This window comes from Lipophrys pholis (genome assembly GCF_963383615.2).
Source record: "Lipophrys pholis genome assembly, chromosome: 11".
NCBI lineage: Eukaryota > Metazoa > Chordata > Actinopteri > Blenniiformes > Blenniidae > Lipophrys > Lipophrys pholis.
In genome coordinates, this window is record NC_137631.1 from 26,840,110 (window position 1) to 26,858,153 (window position 18,044).

The following is an 18,044-nucleotide window of genomic DNA, read 5'->3' on the forward strand; positions in this document are numbered from 1 at the left end:
TCTCATGTCACTTATTTCTGAGATATTTTTGTGCTGCTTCATTCGACCTGTCTGCTGTTGGACTTAAATCTCAAACCTGCGTATGAATACAACTCAATAACAAATGAGCAAATTGAAGTGTTATGTGAGAAAGCCTCGTCTTTATTTGTCATTAAGAGATCTTTTTCTAAGGAACGATATCGTATGAATTATATAGTAGAAGGTTTGTCATTGAATTTTTGTCATGTCAAAATCTGATGATGGTTCATTATAATTTATTTATTTTTTGTTAAAGCTTTGCCTATGAGGGATTAAAAAGGCATATACAGTACGTTTCACAAAGAAGATTATTCACATTTGATCAGAATATGATTTAACCTGACTGGAATACAATGTTTTTTTTTATCATTTTCTTTGACTCTTTTATTGATGTCTTGAGGGAAATTCAACGTTTCACTGCTATTCATCTTAGCTGAAGGAATAAGGACAAGAAGTCCTTATCTTTTGAAGCCTATGGACGGCCAGCATTTACTGTTTGTAACAAAGGAAAAAAAAAGAACTGTACAGTTGGTTCAGTATGATGAATGAATCTGTAAAAAACCCAATGCAGTGACGCAGAGTTTACTATGAATCATGCTATGAATTACAGAGCTCCAAATGTTTGAAAAAGCTTCTTGATTTTCACAAAAAGGCATAATAACTTCTTCAGGGGATGTGTAAGGGTTTAACAAAATCTAGATCTTCTAGCCACTTAGGAAAAGCATTAGTCAATTAAACATGTTTGCATAAATTGTTAAGAGGATCTCAGGAAGTTTGATGTGACTAAAGGGCCTGATTGCGCCTGTTGAGTCTGAGCTTGGGAACCAGCCACCTGACAACACTTTATTTTATCAGCATATTCTAATGCATTCATAACAAAACCATTAAAACATGGCTTTCATATTTCAACCTTAGAAAAAACACAGGTTGCATCAGGACTCCTCTGCTCTCTCTGCAGAGCATATTCCACTGCAGAGCCCCCCCACCAACACCCCCACCCCCACCCCCCAGTGTGGACTGTTCATGCTTCTGCTGTCAGGCTGGAGGTACAGAAGGGTGAAATGCAGGACTGCAAGTCTTAAAAACTCCTTCTTCCCCACTGCCATCAGATTTCAGAACATCTGACAAGAGTCACACATAGCTCGATAATAAAACACTGGTAAACAATTGATTGCACACTATTCATGCTGCTTTGATTGCTCCTGTTGATCTATTGCATATAAACGCTCCTTTACGTGATTTTGCAGTACTTTTTGTATGTTGTATACTGTTTTTTGTTTTTTTTAATTGCACCAGCCGAGCCGTGCTACATGCTACATGCTACATGCTAAAGTAAGACTGACACACTCATTATCAGCGAGCTGGAGCATGTGAGCGGTCCCTGGGTCTACGGTATACAGTACACATAGCGCAGTACATAGCGTAGACGCAGTAGTATGCTGGAGCCTTCAACGCTGTTGGAGTTGTGTGATGCATCTACGCAGAAGCTGTGCGGAGGTAGTTCACGGCATCGCATAAGCGCATCGTTTGTGTATGGAGTAAAAATTTGCCGTAATGTTATTTATTTCTCGGTACTCTTATCGGCTAAAAGTTAGCACTCATACTTGTGCTCATCTTTTAAAAAAGTGGTATCGCTAAATCCCCAGTGTGTACGACAGTAACCTTGAAACTTATGATTGTAAACCATGCACAAATATGCTATTGCAGAATCAACAAAACACAAAGGAGAATAAAATGTGTCTTATTCGAAACACCTCAACTGACAATTATATATGTTATAAGTAGCAGCAGTCAAGAGGCTTTGCTTAATAGAACAACGGCTTCAGAAAACGAGAAGAGAACACACAAAAAGCTCAACTAAATAAAGAAACAAAAAGTCAGTATAGATCTATCAATGCCACTGTATAAACAACAATCCAGCTGCACGTATATTTGAAAAAGTACAATAGAACAAATTAAGCTTTGTTATTGACTAGTCAAACGTTGTTGTTTGTCGTTGCTCTTTGAAATGAAAAGAGTTATTATAATTACATTTCATATCATTTGTTTGTGATAGCTTGGTAATAAAGTGAGAAAATTATCAGAAAACAAAGACAATTCTAAGAGAGTCCTATATGTTTTATAACATTACTTTAAAAAAAAAAAAGAAGGGGGGTTTGGAAACGTAAACTGGCTGGACCTCAACAGAGCGATAAGTCATCTAAATGCAAATGTCCATTGATGAGTGAGCAAGTTACTCAATTAACCATCATGACTTCCTTGAAGAGTTTTTCTTTTTTTCTTTCATAATAAAACATCCTACACAGATTAAAATCCATCTCGCATTTCAAACATGAGGAGCAACAATCATTTCCTTCAGTTACGATCACAGCTCTGATTAGCTGAGTTTATCAATGTTGTGATAATATGGGTATAGCGTCATATGTCAGATTTCATTTGTGACTTTTCTCAGTGTGCTATGTCTTCTTTAGGCCCGGCGAGGCGGGAAAAAAGAAAAAAAAAAAGAAATGCCAACTATGTGTGTCATACGGATGACAGCAGTAAAACAAGCTTTCCTATATCTGATCCAATCTTCTTTCCCTCTGCACAAAAAAAAAAACAACCCAACAACATTCAAACATGGCTTGTTGTGCATAGTCAGGAGATTTATTTGTTACATTTGAAACTCCATGGCAGTGTGTGCTGTGATTTGTCAGGGACCCCTGTGCCTTCTGGCTTGCTGACATAGGGGACTGTAGATCTTCCGTGTTAATTATAAGCCTGGATAGCTCTGGGTCAGCGTGTATATTTGTTCTTTTGTCTGTTGCACAACAAGATCCCGTGCAGGAATCCTTTGCTGTGTCTAGAGATGGCAATACAGAATTATTCCCAGTCATATTCCAAAGTCCTCAAAGTTCACGGAGGGAGTCAGCTTGAATTATTTTTGTCTCCTTATTTTTAAAGTTTTTATTCACAAGCATTGAAATCCATCCCGGCACAAATCACGTGAGTGCTTTTAAGCGTCGGAGCTCGCTGAGAGAAAACGAATGTTGCTGTTGTTCATCCTGTAATGTATCATCCTGTCGTTGAGTGTATCCTCAATGTGAATGAGTTCGATTACAAAGATGTCCAAAGGTTTGAAATAAATTGGATTTGACATTCTGACTGACGTACAAAGAAAGGAGAGCATGAAAATCACAGGTGTTCAATCTTTCAGAGCAGCTCCGCGCGGCGGCGTGTCAAAAATACTTTTACAAGGCAATGAAACAAGCAAGTCCGTTTTCCCATCAGCCGCACTAACGTGATTTGTGTTAGTATAGATTCCAATGCTTGTGAATAAAATTGTAAAATGGGGTGACATCAATTCTAGCTGACTGACAGCCTGTCAGAGTTGGACTCCAGCCATATTGCGCTGTGCTGATGGGTAAAAACAGATCTTGAGCATAACAGCATTACCAGAAGTAGGCCAGCTCCCCTGGTAAAGAAAAGGCAGGCAAAGGTTGGGGCAGGAAAAGTATTGTGAAATTTAACTACCCAGACACAGGCTGTGGTGAACGCACCAGAAAAATGGCATGAAAACGTTAGTGGCAAAAATTAATTCAGTAATTTTACAGCCATGACGCCCTGCAGGGCTCCCGTGCACGCCGCCGCGCAGCGTGCCACAACCCAGGACCATCCCAGAGGGAAGGTATACAAGAAACAACAATTATCTTCAGCAGTTAAGGATGAGTGAACACAATGGACTTAACCAATGAGAGCCTCCCATAACTGCAGCTTGTTCATGTCCAAGGCTTAATTGGAAACAGTGGGGCAAGATAATTCACATTCAGCCCAGCTTGCATTAACTATTGCTCTCTCAGCTTGGGCATCCCAAATGTGCTTTCTCTCCAGGACACACATGTGTGTACATTCACACACACACACACACACACACACACACACACACACACACACACACACACACACACACACACACACACACACACACACACACACACACACACACACACACACACACACACACACACACACAAAATATGTGTGAAATGTTGTTCTGTATTTGGGTCTCCAGAATGTAGGTTTGACACAAACATACAGTAAGTGTAGTGGACTCCCAGGTTCTGGACATGGCAAGTGAATAAAAGGACACACACACACACACACACACACACACACACACACACACACCGTTGCCTCATACTGCCCTCAAGTCCACAGCAAAAATGAGCATAGAACTCAATCAATATTTGGGAAGAAATCTGATTATATAAAGTTTCTGCAGTGCCCCCAGAGAGCTATGCAATCACAATGACGCACAAAATATTCAAGCAAATGTATAAACTATGAGGTTGACGGCAGCAATTTGAGCGACGGGCATGCATGGCACTGCAAAAGAACAGTCAACAATGAAAAACATTTTGAAGTGAAAACGCAAAACTGTGCAACTTTGTGAATAAAACGCTCCATCTCTGTGTCGACAGCGTGAATGCTGCTACTGCACGTGTCCACAATGGGCGTGGGAAACAGTTCTATTGCACATGCTCAAGTAGCTGGACCATGACATATATATTTATATATAGATATAGATATAGATATAGATAGGTAGAGAGAGATTATTTGCAGTAACCAGATGGGAGAACTCCATTCTGCTCCTACCCAGCTGGCCCCTGGTAACCTCTTTGTGGAAGTATGGTTATTTATTCAGGGTGCACTCTATCTCATATCTACCCTTAAGAAAAGTGTGGGATGGGGGGGGGGGGAGCAGCCCTTTAAATTAGAGCTTGTTGTTGGGAAACACAGCAGGCTTGTGCTCAAGTGTTTTTAAGAGCTTTGAGACAACTAGGCTGAAAAAGCTTCAGTGTGCCCCTGCAGACAGACATCAGATGTTTTATACAGCTCACCAATCCCGCTCCGGAGAGGGTTTCGCAGGGAGGCTTCACAGCCCACATACAGTAAAGGCTACAGCCTTTTCCTTTCCCTGTCACTGTGGGGACTGCAACGAGGGAAGAGGACAACATTGTTTTTTTTTTTGTTTTTTTTTCCTCTTGTAGTGCAAAGATCCAGAGAAGAACAAGAGATGACGCCTTAAACAATGCTGTCTGACAAATAACAAGCACAAGCACAAAGACAAGATGTTTGCCAGTGTTGAGATACACCCAAAAACCATGGCAGGTTCACTGCAAAACAGGTGACCTGTGAGCTCGCCAAAAGTTGACAGCTCGAACAGAGTCGTTTACTTCTAGATGCTGTTCACACTTGGCCTGTCAGTCAATGAGACGAAAGGCTTTGACAAGAAACACGGGCTTCATATCCACTCAGGAGCGTGCCAGGCAGGTGAAGCATGCTATTACTGAGGTCCGCCACAGTGAAGTAGACTTGACTCTGTGTGAACACCCTTCCACCCTCAATTGTGAAAGAGCAAGCAGCGTGTATGCAGACATGACTTTGTGCTCACCACTTCAGACAAGCTGTGTCAAAACCCCAAAGAGTGGAGCAGGGATTTTGACCTTCATTTATTACACTGGACGCTGTTGCTCTCTTGCCATACAAAATTGGTGTAGAAATATTGACAACAAAGAGAAATAACACTGAATATGGGAAGCCTGATTTAAAAAAAATTTAAATATTCTCCTCTCTGTAGCAACATGCAGCACACTTTGTGAAAGACCTTGTTGAGAACATACATATGTCAGTCAGCAGCCCCCTCAGTATCCACCCATGTGTCTCCAACCCTGATATTACTCACTCTCAGCCTGACAAGCATTTGCAGCAATCATTGTCTGCGCCTAATCCTCACATCATTTAAGGCTCACAAACAAGACAATCACAGCTGTCAAGATGCAGAGGGGTTACAAGGCCGTGACTCACCTCCAAGCGCAGGTATTCATTCTGCTCCTGGGAGAGCAGGCTGAGGATGACACCGGCGGCGGCGCGGGTTCGGACTCCGACCTGGACGTTGGTGTGTCGTGCGGGCAGGGACCACAAGAGCTGGAGCTGAACGTGGCTCCGGCCGTCGAAGGAGAACTCTGGAGCCACTTGTCAATCAAGAGCACAGAGGGCTTGTTCAATTAACTTGGCTGTCACGTGGGAAATGCAAGGTTATCGCAATGCCACTGAAAAACACTTCATGTGAGGTGGGATTATCTTCCCACGGACTCCGGTACTTCATTTGGTTCGTGAACTCGGAGGGTAAAATTATTCAACGTCCAAAGTGTCCAGTTATCACTGCACACTGACGCAGACCAAAAAGTAGAATTTCCAGTCCGGTCTACTTCTACTCTAGTTGATTTGTTTAAAGCAAATGATGAAAATAAGAGGAGTTTTCCTATAGAAAGTTGGATATTTGTCACAGTTGCCCCCTACCTGGGCCTTCCTCTTCCTGTGACCAATGCCCTCTACCATTATGCTACCTGTCTGATTACCACCTGCCAACAATAAATATAAACGGCTCCTACACAGGCTTACCTTGAGAACACTGCGGCCCTGTAAACCCCTTTTCACACAAGCAGCTGAAATAGCCTCGCTCCCCCTGGCAGCGCCCCCTCTTGCCACAGGAGGGAAGGGGCTCCATGTCGGTGCAGTGGTCATCAGAAAGAGTGCAGCCTGGCAAAGTGTTGGATGATTTAGCAGGGGAACCAAGGTCGTACAGCTGAATGGAACAAAAAGAAAAGCAGAAATAAAACATCAGAATAAAAACATAGAAAGGAGGAACATTAAGTGGTAGAAGCTTCTGCCCTTGCATTCCTGTAAATGAGTGTTGAGAAATATGATTGAACACCCCCCCCCCCCCCCCCGTATTACATCACTGAATGCAAGATCTATATTTGCGGTGTACTTTTGTTTGTTTAAAGATTTCTACTGTCTTGATAAATAGGTGTTTTTTTTGCGATGATATAATACAATGCGGGTATGTGAAAGTATTACTTGAGCAAAAACAACTAAAAGAGGACTTATCATGCATAAACCTTGAGAATCTATAGACTTTTTCATCCTATAGATTTGGCTTTAGCGGCGCTTTGCCAACCAGCTAAATCTTTATTTGTATTTCATTTCTGCAGAGTACAGAATTCTTTATGTAATTTCTGGTTTGGCAGCTCTGTGGTGGTCGAATGAATACATGAAGTGTGTGAACAGCCCAGCGAGTCTGCAGTTCCAAACATGCAGTTTAGCCCCATGCTAACTTGAAAGGGTTGATAAAGCAATTCAATCCTTTGGCTCGTCTGAGCGTCCCGTGTTATTGAGCGAATTGAATGAATCAATTTTTCGTGTGAAAAGACTTATTGTGTGCAACTTCTGATGCCCAGAACAATTTATCCACCGTTTTCACAGCCTCGGTAGCAATGGCTTACACCGAGGCTGAGCCCACAATCCGGCAGACGGCAATTTTATAATTACTCCTACCGTCTGAAAAGGACACAGAAGTGTAATATTTACTCGGTACAGTTAGAACAGTGAACGCCGCACAGCGACGAGCGCTTGACTCCTGGAATTGGCTGGTCAGTGAGATCTCTTTATTTCTGCTTACAATGACGCTCGCGGCGTGCAAATGAAGTTGTTGCGCCGTCAGCAGCAAAACAAAAGGCTGTGAACTTCAAAGGTCGCAGTGCAGAAGGTTTCAGATACCAATAAGAAAATGTTATTGACCTGTTGCGGCAGCGGTAGATGTCTGTATAGATTTGTATGTGTTGCTGTTAATTAAATTTCAAGGCCTTTTGCATACACAGTCCAAACAGTTTACAAAGTATGACACTCGATGAAAATGCATCGATGAACCTCTGATAATTACACAATTGCTATATTTAAACCATTCAACGCCACGTCGATCATCGTTTTCAAGATGTTTCAGAGAAAGGCGTGCTTACAGACGCGAGGCAAAAGAAAAAGTCACGAGAGAGCAATCTAAACATCCATTCGGTTTCTTTCCAATGCAGCCCTGAAGTTCACACGTATAGTCTAATTGACGTTGATTCCTGCTTCTCCCATGTGGCGCTTCACCCAAACAGGTGAGCGCAATGAAGGCGGCGATACGTCTATACGCTACCTTGCTGTCCACAAGCAGATTCCTTATACATCCCGCGTAGTGTTTGTGCTGTAGCTGCGGGTATTCATAAGATGTGTTCTCGTTGACCCCCCCAAGCTGCAGTATTAGACTTCCATTCAGATACCTAGGAATAAAGAAGAAAAACAAAACAACAACTTAGGAATATAAAAAGCAGAAAGGTAAACGCACAATATATATGAGCGCAAGGTTAGAGTAAGAAACACATAAAGGAACACTGAGAGCAATCCAGAAAAACACATACGTACACCACAGAAGCTGTCAAGGTTAAAATTCATGGTTTGTTGCAGAGGCTGTTATCACGTTTACTGCTTTCTGACAACAAATGTGGCATGTTATTTCTTGTCTTTTTTTTCCTACGGGGATTAAAATGTGTACGGTGGGTGAATTGGGTTTGTCTGGAGCCATCAAAACAAACTGATTTGCTCTATCACCGCAAGAATGTATACACACAGTGATAAATTCTGCACGTTAACAGCTGCATTTACTCCTTTATGGCACGTCTGTTTGTTCCTCCTCACCTCAAACTGTAATACAGCCCATAAGACGCATTGGGGAAAAAATAAAAAAGTTTCTTTCAGATTCTTTAAATTCTGAGGCTGTAAACCTGATTAATTATTAGACAAATTGCACAACACAATAACAAGCACAACAGCAGGGGGAAAGACAAATGCGACAGTGACCAAGCAAAAATGGCAATGAATAAAAACAGAGTCCAAGATTAGGTGGCATTTTAGGGATTATATCAGAAAATTTCATCAACAGTTTTTCCCCCTCCAGAGACAACAGCCTGGCACACTGAGAAATTGCACACTGTGAGCCTGAAACAGCCCGAGTCGCTTTGTGATAATGTTTTGATAAATAATGCAGCTTGTACATAAAAACCCTTTAAGATGCTGTTAAGTGAAAATGTAAAGCAACAAAATTCTTTTTTTTGTAGAAGCTCGAACGTGAAAAAAGGCTCAACAGAATTAGAAATATCACTCTGTGATGGAACGGGAAGTGTTTTTCGTCGGTGGAACGGGAATATGAAACAATGAGGATGGCCCGTGCATGTTTTGATAATTGCTAGACTTTATGTTGGCCTAACCCATTTAATTAGGAACAAAATAAAATGAATCTGCTGCAATTTATTATTCATTCAATGACATTAATTATTTGCGAAGCAAGACCAACAAGCTTTTTCTCGTCTGGTAGGTTTGTCCCAGCCGCTCATCTTGGAGAATTCGGCATTGCCTCTGTTGTATATTTCATTGCATTTCGAATCTTTTTGCTTTCAAATGACCAGAATCAAGAATAAAGTTGCCAAAAGATGGCTCCGCTTTGAATTCAAAATCTCATTTGTATTTGTTGATTAATCTCGTTCTATGAACCAAACTAGGAATCAGTTACTCGAAAATGAATCAGCGGACTAGTGGAAGTAATTAGGAGATGCAGGCTTGACTAACCTTTAAAAGGTCTGCATTTCAATGTGACAAGACCTTCTCAACTGTAAAGCTTCTTCTAATCTTTTAGGACGTAGACTCAAAACAAAAACAAAAGCCATGCGGTTCATGTTCTATACATTTTGTGTCAAACACCAGAGTTACAAATGTCAGCTAGTAAACTCTGCCCACCACTACATAATGAAACACAATGAAGCATCCATTATTTAAACTGCTAGAGACCACCAGGGAGCAGAAAACATATATTTTATATAAGGCACATGTTTGGTAAATTCCTGGGGGACTGATATACTGCACATGAGGGAAGATCCCGTATGTAAATTTGGCAGAGTGTATCTGGCTGCTGTGTGGTGGTGAGAAATAGATCTAAGTGTTTGATTCTGAGCTGAAGAAATTCTGCTTTGAATTGTTCGCATGTTCGGAGTTTCGATGATTTCAATGTGCATATGCGCGGGTGCATGCGTGGGTTAATGTTTCTAGTGAATTATTCTCTGCATGCATATTTGTGCTTTTATTACAAAAACAAACAATAGCACCCACTAGTGGCCCAACATGAGAAGGACATTCTTTCAGAGTAAATGGACTTTGTTTTCAAAATGTTGTTGTGTAAACGAGACCTAAAGCTCCCAGTCTACTTGGTGAGCTTGACAGGAAATGTTCTCACATGACTGTTATTAAGTGAAAAGCATATTTATAGAACTTGATGAACAGCAATTTAATTAATGTTAGTCATGAATTAAAACTTGTGAAGTGGCGTTTTCATTGATGTGTTACAACAATTATTTTTTTTTAAATTCACCACATTAGTGCTAATTGGTGACTCTAAATTGACTGTAGGTGTGTGTGTGTGTGTGTGTGTGTGTGTGTGTGTGTGTGTGTGTGTGTGTGTGTGTGTGTGTGTGTGTGTGTGTGTGTGTGTGTGTGTGTGTGTGTGTGTGTGTGTGTGTGTTAGCTCTGTGATTGACAGCAGCTCCGGGCTGTCCCTGCCTTTCACGTGAAGTCAGGGATTGACTTCAGTTTAACATAATCCAAGTCTGTATTCAGTGAAGTGAGGATCGGAGGAAGTTACATCAGGTTAAAAAAACATTTTTGTAATCCAGTTTTACAGTTTTATTAGTCTTCATTATTGTTTTACAATATCTCATACTCCTCCTGCTGTGACTGCTTATGTCCACCTCCTAAGGGTTGTTTGGCTCTGTGGGAGCACAGTTGGGGGGGGGTATTTAGAAACTGTCCCTGAGGGCGATGCATCCTTTCAGGTTTATAAACAGAACGGAACAAAACCTCAGTAGATTAGTATTGTGCAACCAAACACACACACATACACACACACACACAAAAAACACCCTAGAAGGTTCTCTGGAGAAATCCTAAACCCTAATTGTTAATTACTTACTTCAAAACAAATGTGGCTATGTTTATTCATGTGTCTACTTATAGTCCCGTTTATTTATTATACTGTAATATACAATAACACTAACACAATTTATTATTGATATTGTGATTTGGTCCCGTGGGCTTATTACTACCGGCTGCCAGGGGAAATTCAGAAAAAGCAGTTGGTTAATGTATTGTGCAGAGTTGGTTGAAGTTATTTAATTTAATTATTGATTTTACTTCTCCCTGTTGGGCGTGACCCCTCGAATTTCACAGGACGAGCGGTCCTCTGTCATCGCCCATGAGTCCACGCCTTCTGTCTCCATGACAATCGCAGTGGCACATCGATCCAGAGTGAAGCGCACCTCCTTTAAATTGGGGAACAGAGAGAAGAGAAGTTGTTACTGCTGCTGCGTGGGGATATGAGACTCCACCATTGTTTGGCACTGTCAAAAAAAAAAAAAAATGCAGTATATATAGAAGTGGAGAGGGACATACAGAGGTGCTGATGTGAATGTACTTCACTTACTTTACTGTTGCTCCTCACGTCGAGGCGATGCCAGCGTCTGTCAGCCACCCCGACATTATTTGTTAGCTGAAGGACGAGGGTCCCAGAACCGTGGTTAATTTTCAGGCTTGGGGTCCCACCGATGAGCTCTGAGGAAGATAGATCATCAGAATTAAGCACACAGTAGTCATAAACCAAAACGTCCAATGTGCCAGCACGGACAGAATGTAGAAGTGTGGTTCATTAAAAAGAAAAAAGAAAAAGATAATGAAATTCAAACAAAAAACTAAAAGTAAAAGGCAAAAAAACAAGAGGAAAAAAATAAAAAAAGCAAGATGCAAATATCCAGTTTGTGTCGGCACAGGAGAAACCCAGGGGACCTATGAAAGAATCTCACCTCAAAACAAACACACTACCAACAGGAGGAGAGGGTGGCAATATAACAACCCAGCTAGGATGTGGCAGGGAATCTGAATGGCAGCAGAAACAAGGTTATGGAAAAAATATTTCCACCCGGTGATCTAATAAGAGATGAAAACCAATTAAAGGGTCTGTTCACCCAAATTGCAGCTCATGCAGAGCTTTGTGGATTTTCCACTAATGACGGCACTGTTTCTGGAATGAGGTGTTGATGTAGATTTTTTATTATTATTTTTTTTTAATCTCATTTTTTAAAAGGTGTGAGCCCAGCGAATGAAATTAAAGTCACCTTGAGCATACCAGGGTACAGGCATAAAACTGAGAGACAGATATTTTCAAAACGAAAAAAACAAAGAACAAATATCTGCAAGGCTAAATAAAGCCCCATGTTGATTAGAAAGTGTTTTTGTTTAATTTATTATTTTATGGAATATGGGAATTGGAAATGATATGTCTGTTTAGCCAGGTAGCATTTAAATCCACAAAAGCCTCGTTGAAATAAACAATTTATATCACACGTTATATTTACATAAAGGCAATAAAAACACCATCACATTTCCATCATTATTCAGTCTATTCCCTAACTAATTTTCTCTGTTCTTTTCTCTGAGAAAAGTAGGGTCGTCCACAATCACACCACTACTTATTGTCTAACCCAGCGACATGAGTCATTGTAGTAATGAGGCTCCTTTCAAGTTTTTCCAGTCCGAGATCGTGCAGCACTTCAACGTCACCCCAAATAACACATTATCATTACTTATAAGTATATTGTAAATATGAGGGTAGCCTCCAAGATACCTGATCGCCTATTCGGTTTGATAAAATATTTATCGGTGTCCTCCACCTGGACGATTGAGGTGTGAGCCTTTGTGTCAGAAAGAATAAACCCTGCTGATGTGTCCTTGAGAGAGACACCGAGTGTCTCACCAGCTTCCAAATCTATCTGAGAAGCTGAAGTGGGAGTGAGAATCCCTCATGTGCACATGATAAAATATTACTTATACGTTAGACAATGAAACTGCTTTGCCCCGCACACCACTACATCAGGTACTTACTGTATTACTTAGTCGAGCGAGTGTTCATATCCCTCAGCAGAACACTAACGAACAAAATTTGCCTCGTATATCTGATTAGCTAGCACCCAGTAATTAAACACACAAAATTAAGCTCCAAGTTTTAGTGGAATAAAAATGGCTCAGAGGCCTCTGGGACACGCATCTAATGATCAAGACACTTTTTTATTTTAATTTTTTTTCCTTTTCTTTACCTATGGCCATGTAGTCCTCGCTATCCCCAGGCAGAAGAGTGGCCAATGGGCCAGCATACAGTAGCAGGCCATCGTCTTCTTCAGTCATAAACTCCAGTGAAAGATGGCTATCAAAGCACGGCCTTATGGGGGGAAACCAGGCATAGCCGTTGCCAAGGAAACTAAGTCTCGTCTGCTGACAGTCTGGCCCCTCGAGCTGCGGGGGGCAGTGGCACCTGTAGCACCAAGGAGGGGGGAAAAAAAAACAAACAAAAAAAACAAGTGAGGAAATCAAGGAAAAAACCAAGGGAGAGAAACAATCAGTGTCATTCAGAGAAATCTTCACACTGTCCAATCTCGGGACATGTGCGTGGCGACTTCTCCCCGGCGTACGTAACAGCCTTGTTGATTCACACAGGCAGCGGTTTGACTCCTACGTTTGACTCTTACGTGCTGGCAGAAAATCGGAGTGCTCCGCGAGTGCTTTTATCAATCGCTTGCATTAGCCACGAAGCCCTGAATATTCAGTTCTACATTAAATCAATTAACACAGCCTTTTTTTTTTTTTTTTTTTTATCTATCGCTGCTGTCTGCGCACAACTCTCTGGAGACTGTTCTTACTCCGCATATCATGCGTCTTTTGTTAGGAGATAATTAGTTCTATTTTTCTCACTTTTCTATGTGTCATACCACCACAGATGTCTCTGACTTTTTCACCACCCAGCTCTTTCCTATCTTAAACGTATTTGCACACTGGTTGATATCTGTGCAGCTGCCTCGCGCTCTACTTTTGGTTGTTTAAGGACCACTGCTCTTGGATAAACTGAGAAATTAATTTCCTCCACGGCTTTCTTGAATCTGTTTGTGTGTGACAATGTGAACCGCACGTATTGATGGTCAGAGAAACGCCGTAAAGAGAACAATACATTTAGCGATGAAAAACAGCACATTCAATCACCGCGATGGTGAAGATTGAGGAGACGGGTGGATCTCATCCTGTCCCCTCCACTGCAGGCATGTGAGACAAGCTGGTTTTCCTGATAATGTCAAAGCCATCTATTTTCATGCAGTGTCTGAGGAGGGCTGTGTGTACTGAGGCTGTTAGGGGCTGTTTCTCCCATCGCTGTTTATTCTGCAGAGGGGCAACACATGTCAGGAATACTGATCTATACACAGCAAAAAGGACGGGTTAGGGTGAGCGTAGCCTTGTGCATACATTACATACGCACACACCAAGCACCTCAATCCTTCAACGCTTTCATGTGACTCGTGAGAGCAATGCCAGCCCCAATCAGGAAGTGCATGGTATGTTTTTTTTCCCCCACTCCTGACTGACAATATCTGATCAGCTGCTGTCTGAGGGTTCTTGTTAAGCTCCCCCGACAGAGGATCGCACCAGAAATTGGATTCTTTATGGCTGTACTGCATTCACATGAGAGCATATATAGCACATACAGCATGATATTCTTTTTACAGAACAAAGGCTTCTCTCAGCAGTGTGCAGATCAAGTGCAGCAGAGACAATTTGAGAGATAAAGGGGGAAAGTGGGTTCTGTACATGCTGTTTCTTAAGACTTTGCCTGTGACAAACTTGCATGTTCATGTAAATGGAATTAAATGAGATTTTGAGAAGTTGTGAACATGAGGAGGTGGGGGGCAGAGTCATACTAATCCCCTTGCCCTATATTTATATAATCTGCGCATTAGTGTGTGCATGAAATGAAATGAACACAGTTTCTACTGCACTAGACCCACACAGAGACATATGCGCTTGGAGGTGAGGGGCTTGATACTGGCTTCATACATTTATCAATATTAAGAGTTCATATTCAAACCACTGGCACACTGGCTATGCTGTTTCGTTTTAAAAACCAATATTTAAAGATCTGATGTTCAGTGTTTTAAAATTCAGGATGTGCGGACACATGCAGAGTTCAGTTGTTTAGAGCAACGTGCACATCCACGTACATCGCTACCATTGAAAATGGATGCGGGGCTTTTCAAAAAATTATGGCACTTTATATTTAGCTGACTGCACAGAAGAGGAGCTTGAAACTGTTAGGTCAAGTTGCAGGGTGAAGGAGATTCTTTTTTTTCCCTCCTCACATGGGGCACTGCTTGTAATTCTGGACTCATTCTCTAAGGTGTCACTCTGAAAGTGAGTCTAGCAGGAAAAACTGCGGCACATCACAGAAACTCTTATTCCTGTTTCCCCTTCTCTTAAAGCCGTTTCCATCCAAAGCCCTTCAAAAACAACTGCCGACATTCCTCTCACCTGTAGCCGTTCTGGGTGTCAACGCAGGTCCCACCATTAAGGCAGGGGTTCGTAGGGTAGGCGGAGCAGGGTTGATGGGTCATTTCTCTGGCAGCGCAGCCACACACAGCCAGGGACGTCACCTTCACTGAGACCAGGGATATAGCGCCCGAGTCTATCAAAGTGGGCCAGTCACTGATGCTTAACTGTGTGGAGCAGCCGCCGGACGACTTGCAGTCAGTGCGCACACACTCGTCCACCTGCACCTGGTTCACATTCGCACGCAGGAGCGACTGCAGCTGCCAAGACAAAAGAAATAAGAGAACAGATGAGGGAGACAAAGATGGAAAATTATAGTACTTGTGACTGGAGATAAGAGGGAATTGTATCTCCAATATTGGTGGAGCGGAGGGACTTGGCGACATGTGATTGGAGGAAGAAAACAGCTTGTGCAGCAATGCAAAAAAGGAAGCTTTCAACATGAATGTTTTATTAGTCTGTAACTGGTTGTAAAGCCGCAACATTTAGAGTTGGCGACGCCAGAGAAATCACAACAATGCACAATGAAAACATAGACGGAAAAAAAGAAAGAAAGCATGTAGCAGAAAAAAGAAAGACTCGAACAACAAATGAATGCGAGAGGTGCAGAGAAATGACAGAGGCAGGCGGTAAACAGAAAGAAAGTTGGTGGGAAAATAAAAGGGCAGATAAAAAGCCCTGTTATCGTTTCCCCTCAAGCTCCCGAGTGTATCACTTGATATATGAGCACTGATCTCTATCTGTCTGACATGATGGTATATGTACCTTCTTTTTATGTGTGGCGAGGATAGCATGCAGTTTCTCCGGGCGCAGGTAGCCACCATCGGTTAGCACATAGAAATGGATGTCCACTGTTTTCTCCTCTTTGTCTGCGATGCTGAAAATGTTGATACTCGCTGGTCTGACAGACAGGGTTTCAGACAGGAAGTCCCAGAACGCCTCCAGCCGACTCTTCCCCTCGACGTGAGAGTCGATAAAATCTCTTGCCGTAATGCCTTCAGGAGACAAATAAAATGGCGGTTCATGAAATACGAACCACTGACTCGTCACTGACAACCACAGCGTTGATCAACGTCTACCAAGTTCTTGATTCCATGAGCACAAGAGGCACCCGAACATCTCGCTCTATTGATCTTCTTTGCCGCCGAATCCTTCATACGGTGGATTAGTCGTCATGCAGTCGAGTAAAGATCATTTATTCCTTCAGTCACATAAAGTCAGAGTCTTGACAAACGGCCTTCTACAAAATATTTTAATGACCATAAAATCAGTAACATTTGCGGTGCCGCCTCAGAGTAATATCTGGAGAATGTGAGCAGTCATCTTTAATCTCCCAAAAATGATAACGACTTGGAGTCAGAGGCATCCATAATCGCCTTTGACTCTGTTCACCGAATGGCTTTTTAAATGTCAAGGACTTTACCTGACACTTTCAAATTGACCTTTATAACTCAGATTTGCTCTGAGAGACTGTCAGAAAAATGAACACTCTAACATAAACTTCAGAGTGTTCGAGAAGAAAGAATCTATTTCCAACAAGCACCATGAATGGTTCCTTTACAATGCTTGGAAATGTTAAATAACGAAAGTATTAAAAAAAGAATTCTTGTGACAGCCTATTATTTCAGCGTTAACTGGATTGACAACCTGATAATCACTCAATGAAAAGTACCAATTTATGCATGCCTGTGGCAGATGCTGTCTCTTTTCCACATCAGCTTCAAACAAGAATTTATTAGCCGCAACAAAGAGCATGCTGTCTTTTTTTTGTGGAGGATGACTGAGACTGGGAATCCTTTCATATCAAATAATTTCTTTATTATTTTTTTTTTTCGTACTTCTTCTTTTAGGGTCATGCAGTAAAGCCATATGCAACGGAAGTCTACCTGCTAAGCTGTCGGCGCCCAGGGATTCTAGCCTAACATAGACTTCGTGCCAGGCCAGCAGGTGAGTGAGTGTTTCTTGCGATCATTACCGGTCAAACGCAGCGAGGCGGCGGACAGGATGGCCTTTTCCTCCAGTTCTCTGACATGAACTCGGACCCCCGAGAACACATCGGGCCACACCCCATCAGACACCCCGACCCTCAGCCAGTAGCTGCCTGCTGGTATGCTTTGCCGAACGGTGAGGACTCCCGAGCTCTGGTTCAGGCTGAAGTATCTGAGAAAAGCAGAGGAGCCATTAAGTAGGAGGAGACTGCCACTGTGAGAGATGAGAGAAAACAAAAGGGGGGAAAAAAAGACAAGTGACTTCTTTTGTCTGGAGCTTTTGTTCTGAGGAAAAACACCTGACAGGTGGCAGGCAGACAAACAGAGAAATGGTCAGTGGTACCTGAGCTTAGGGCAGGAAGTGGCGGGGAATTCATTAAAAATAATACCCAACAAACTGAACAACAACAACAAAAATTGTCAAGAAGGAAAAGAAGAAAAAAAAAAAGATTTCTTGCCTCCGCAAGCTTTTTAAAGGGCTTGATAGTTGTCATAGTAACTGTCAGAATTTGTTATATGAATAAAACAAATATGCAATTGGTATTTCTAATCTGATCTTGACGGTGTGAATACTGAACAGCTGCTCAAGGTCCCTGCTGTAGCAAGACTGTGCTTGTATGTAGTATTTCATGTCTGGAACATTGTATAGGGGGGCCAAGTTTCAAGTTTTAATCATACTTATATCATCAGGATAAGGGCAATGATTAAAGT

At 41.9% G+C, this 18,044-nt stretch overlaps 1 protein-coding gene across 1 annotated transcript in view; it reads right to left on the reverse strand.

Moving 5' to 3' along the window:
* The window catches only part of LOC308117365 (neural-cadherin-like), a gene marked incomplete at both ends in the record, with an annotated part of 106,218 nt that overhangs the window by 17,230 nt on the left and 70,944 nt on the right, over positions 1–18,044 (reverse strand). Inside the window, 9 exons of the mRNA XM_080476204.1 lie at positions 5,866–6,032; positions 6,463–6,646; positions 8,039–8,162; positions 11,119–11,246; positions 11,408–11,535; positions 13,074–13,288; positions 15,328–15,605; positions 16,111–16,340; positions 17,321–17,505. Coding sequence (XP_080332330.1) covers positions 5,866–6,032; positions 6,463–6,646; positions 8,039–8,162; positions 11,119–11,246; positions 11,408–11,535; positions 13,074–13,288; positions 15,328–15,605; positions 16,111–16,340; positions 17,321–17,505 — 1,639 coding nt within the window. The remainder of the gene's footprint in view (positions 1–5,865; positions 6,033–6,462; positions 6,647–8,038; positions 8,163–11,118; positions 11,247–11,407; positions 11,536–13,073; positions 13,289–15,327; positions 15,606–16,110; positions 16,341–17,320; positions 17,506–18,044) is intronic.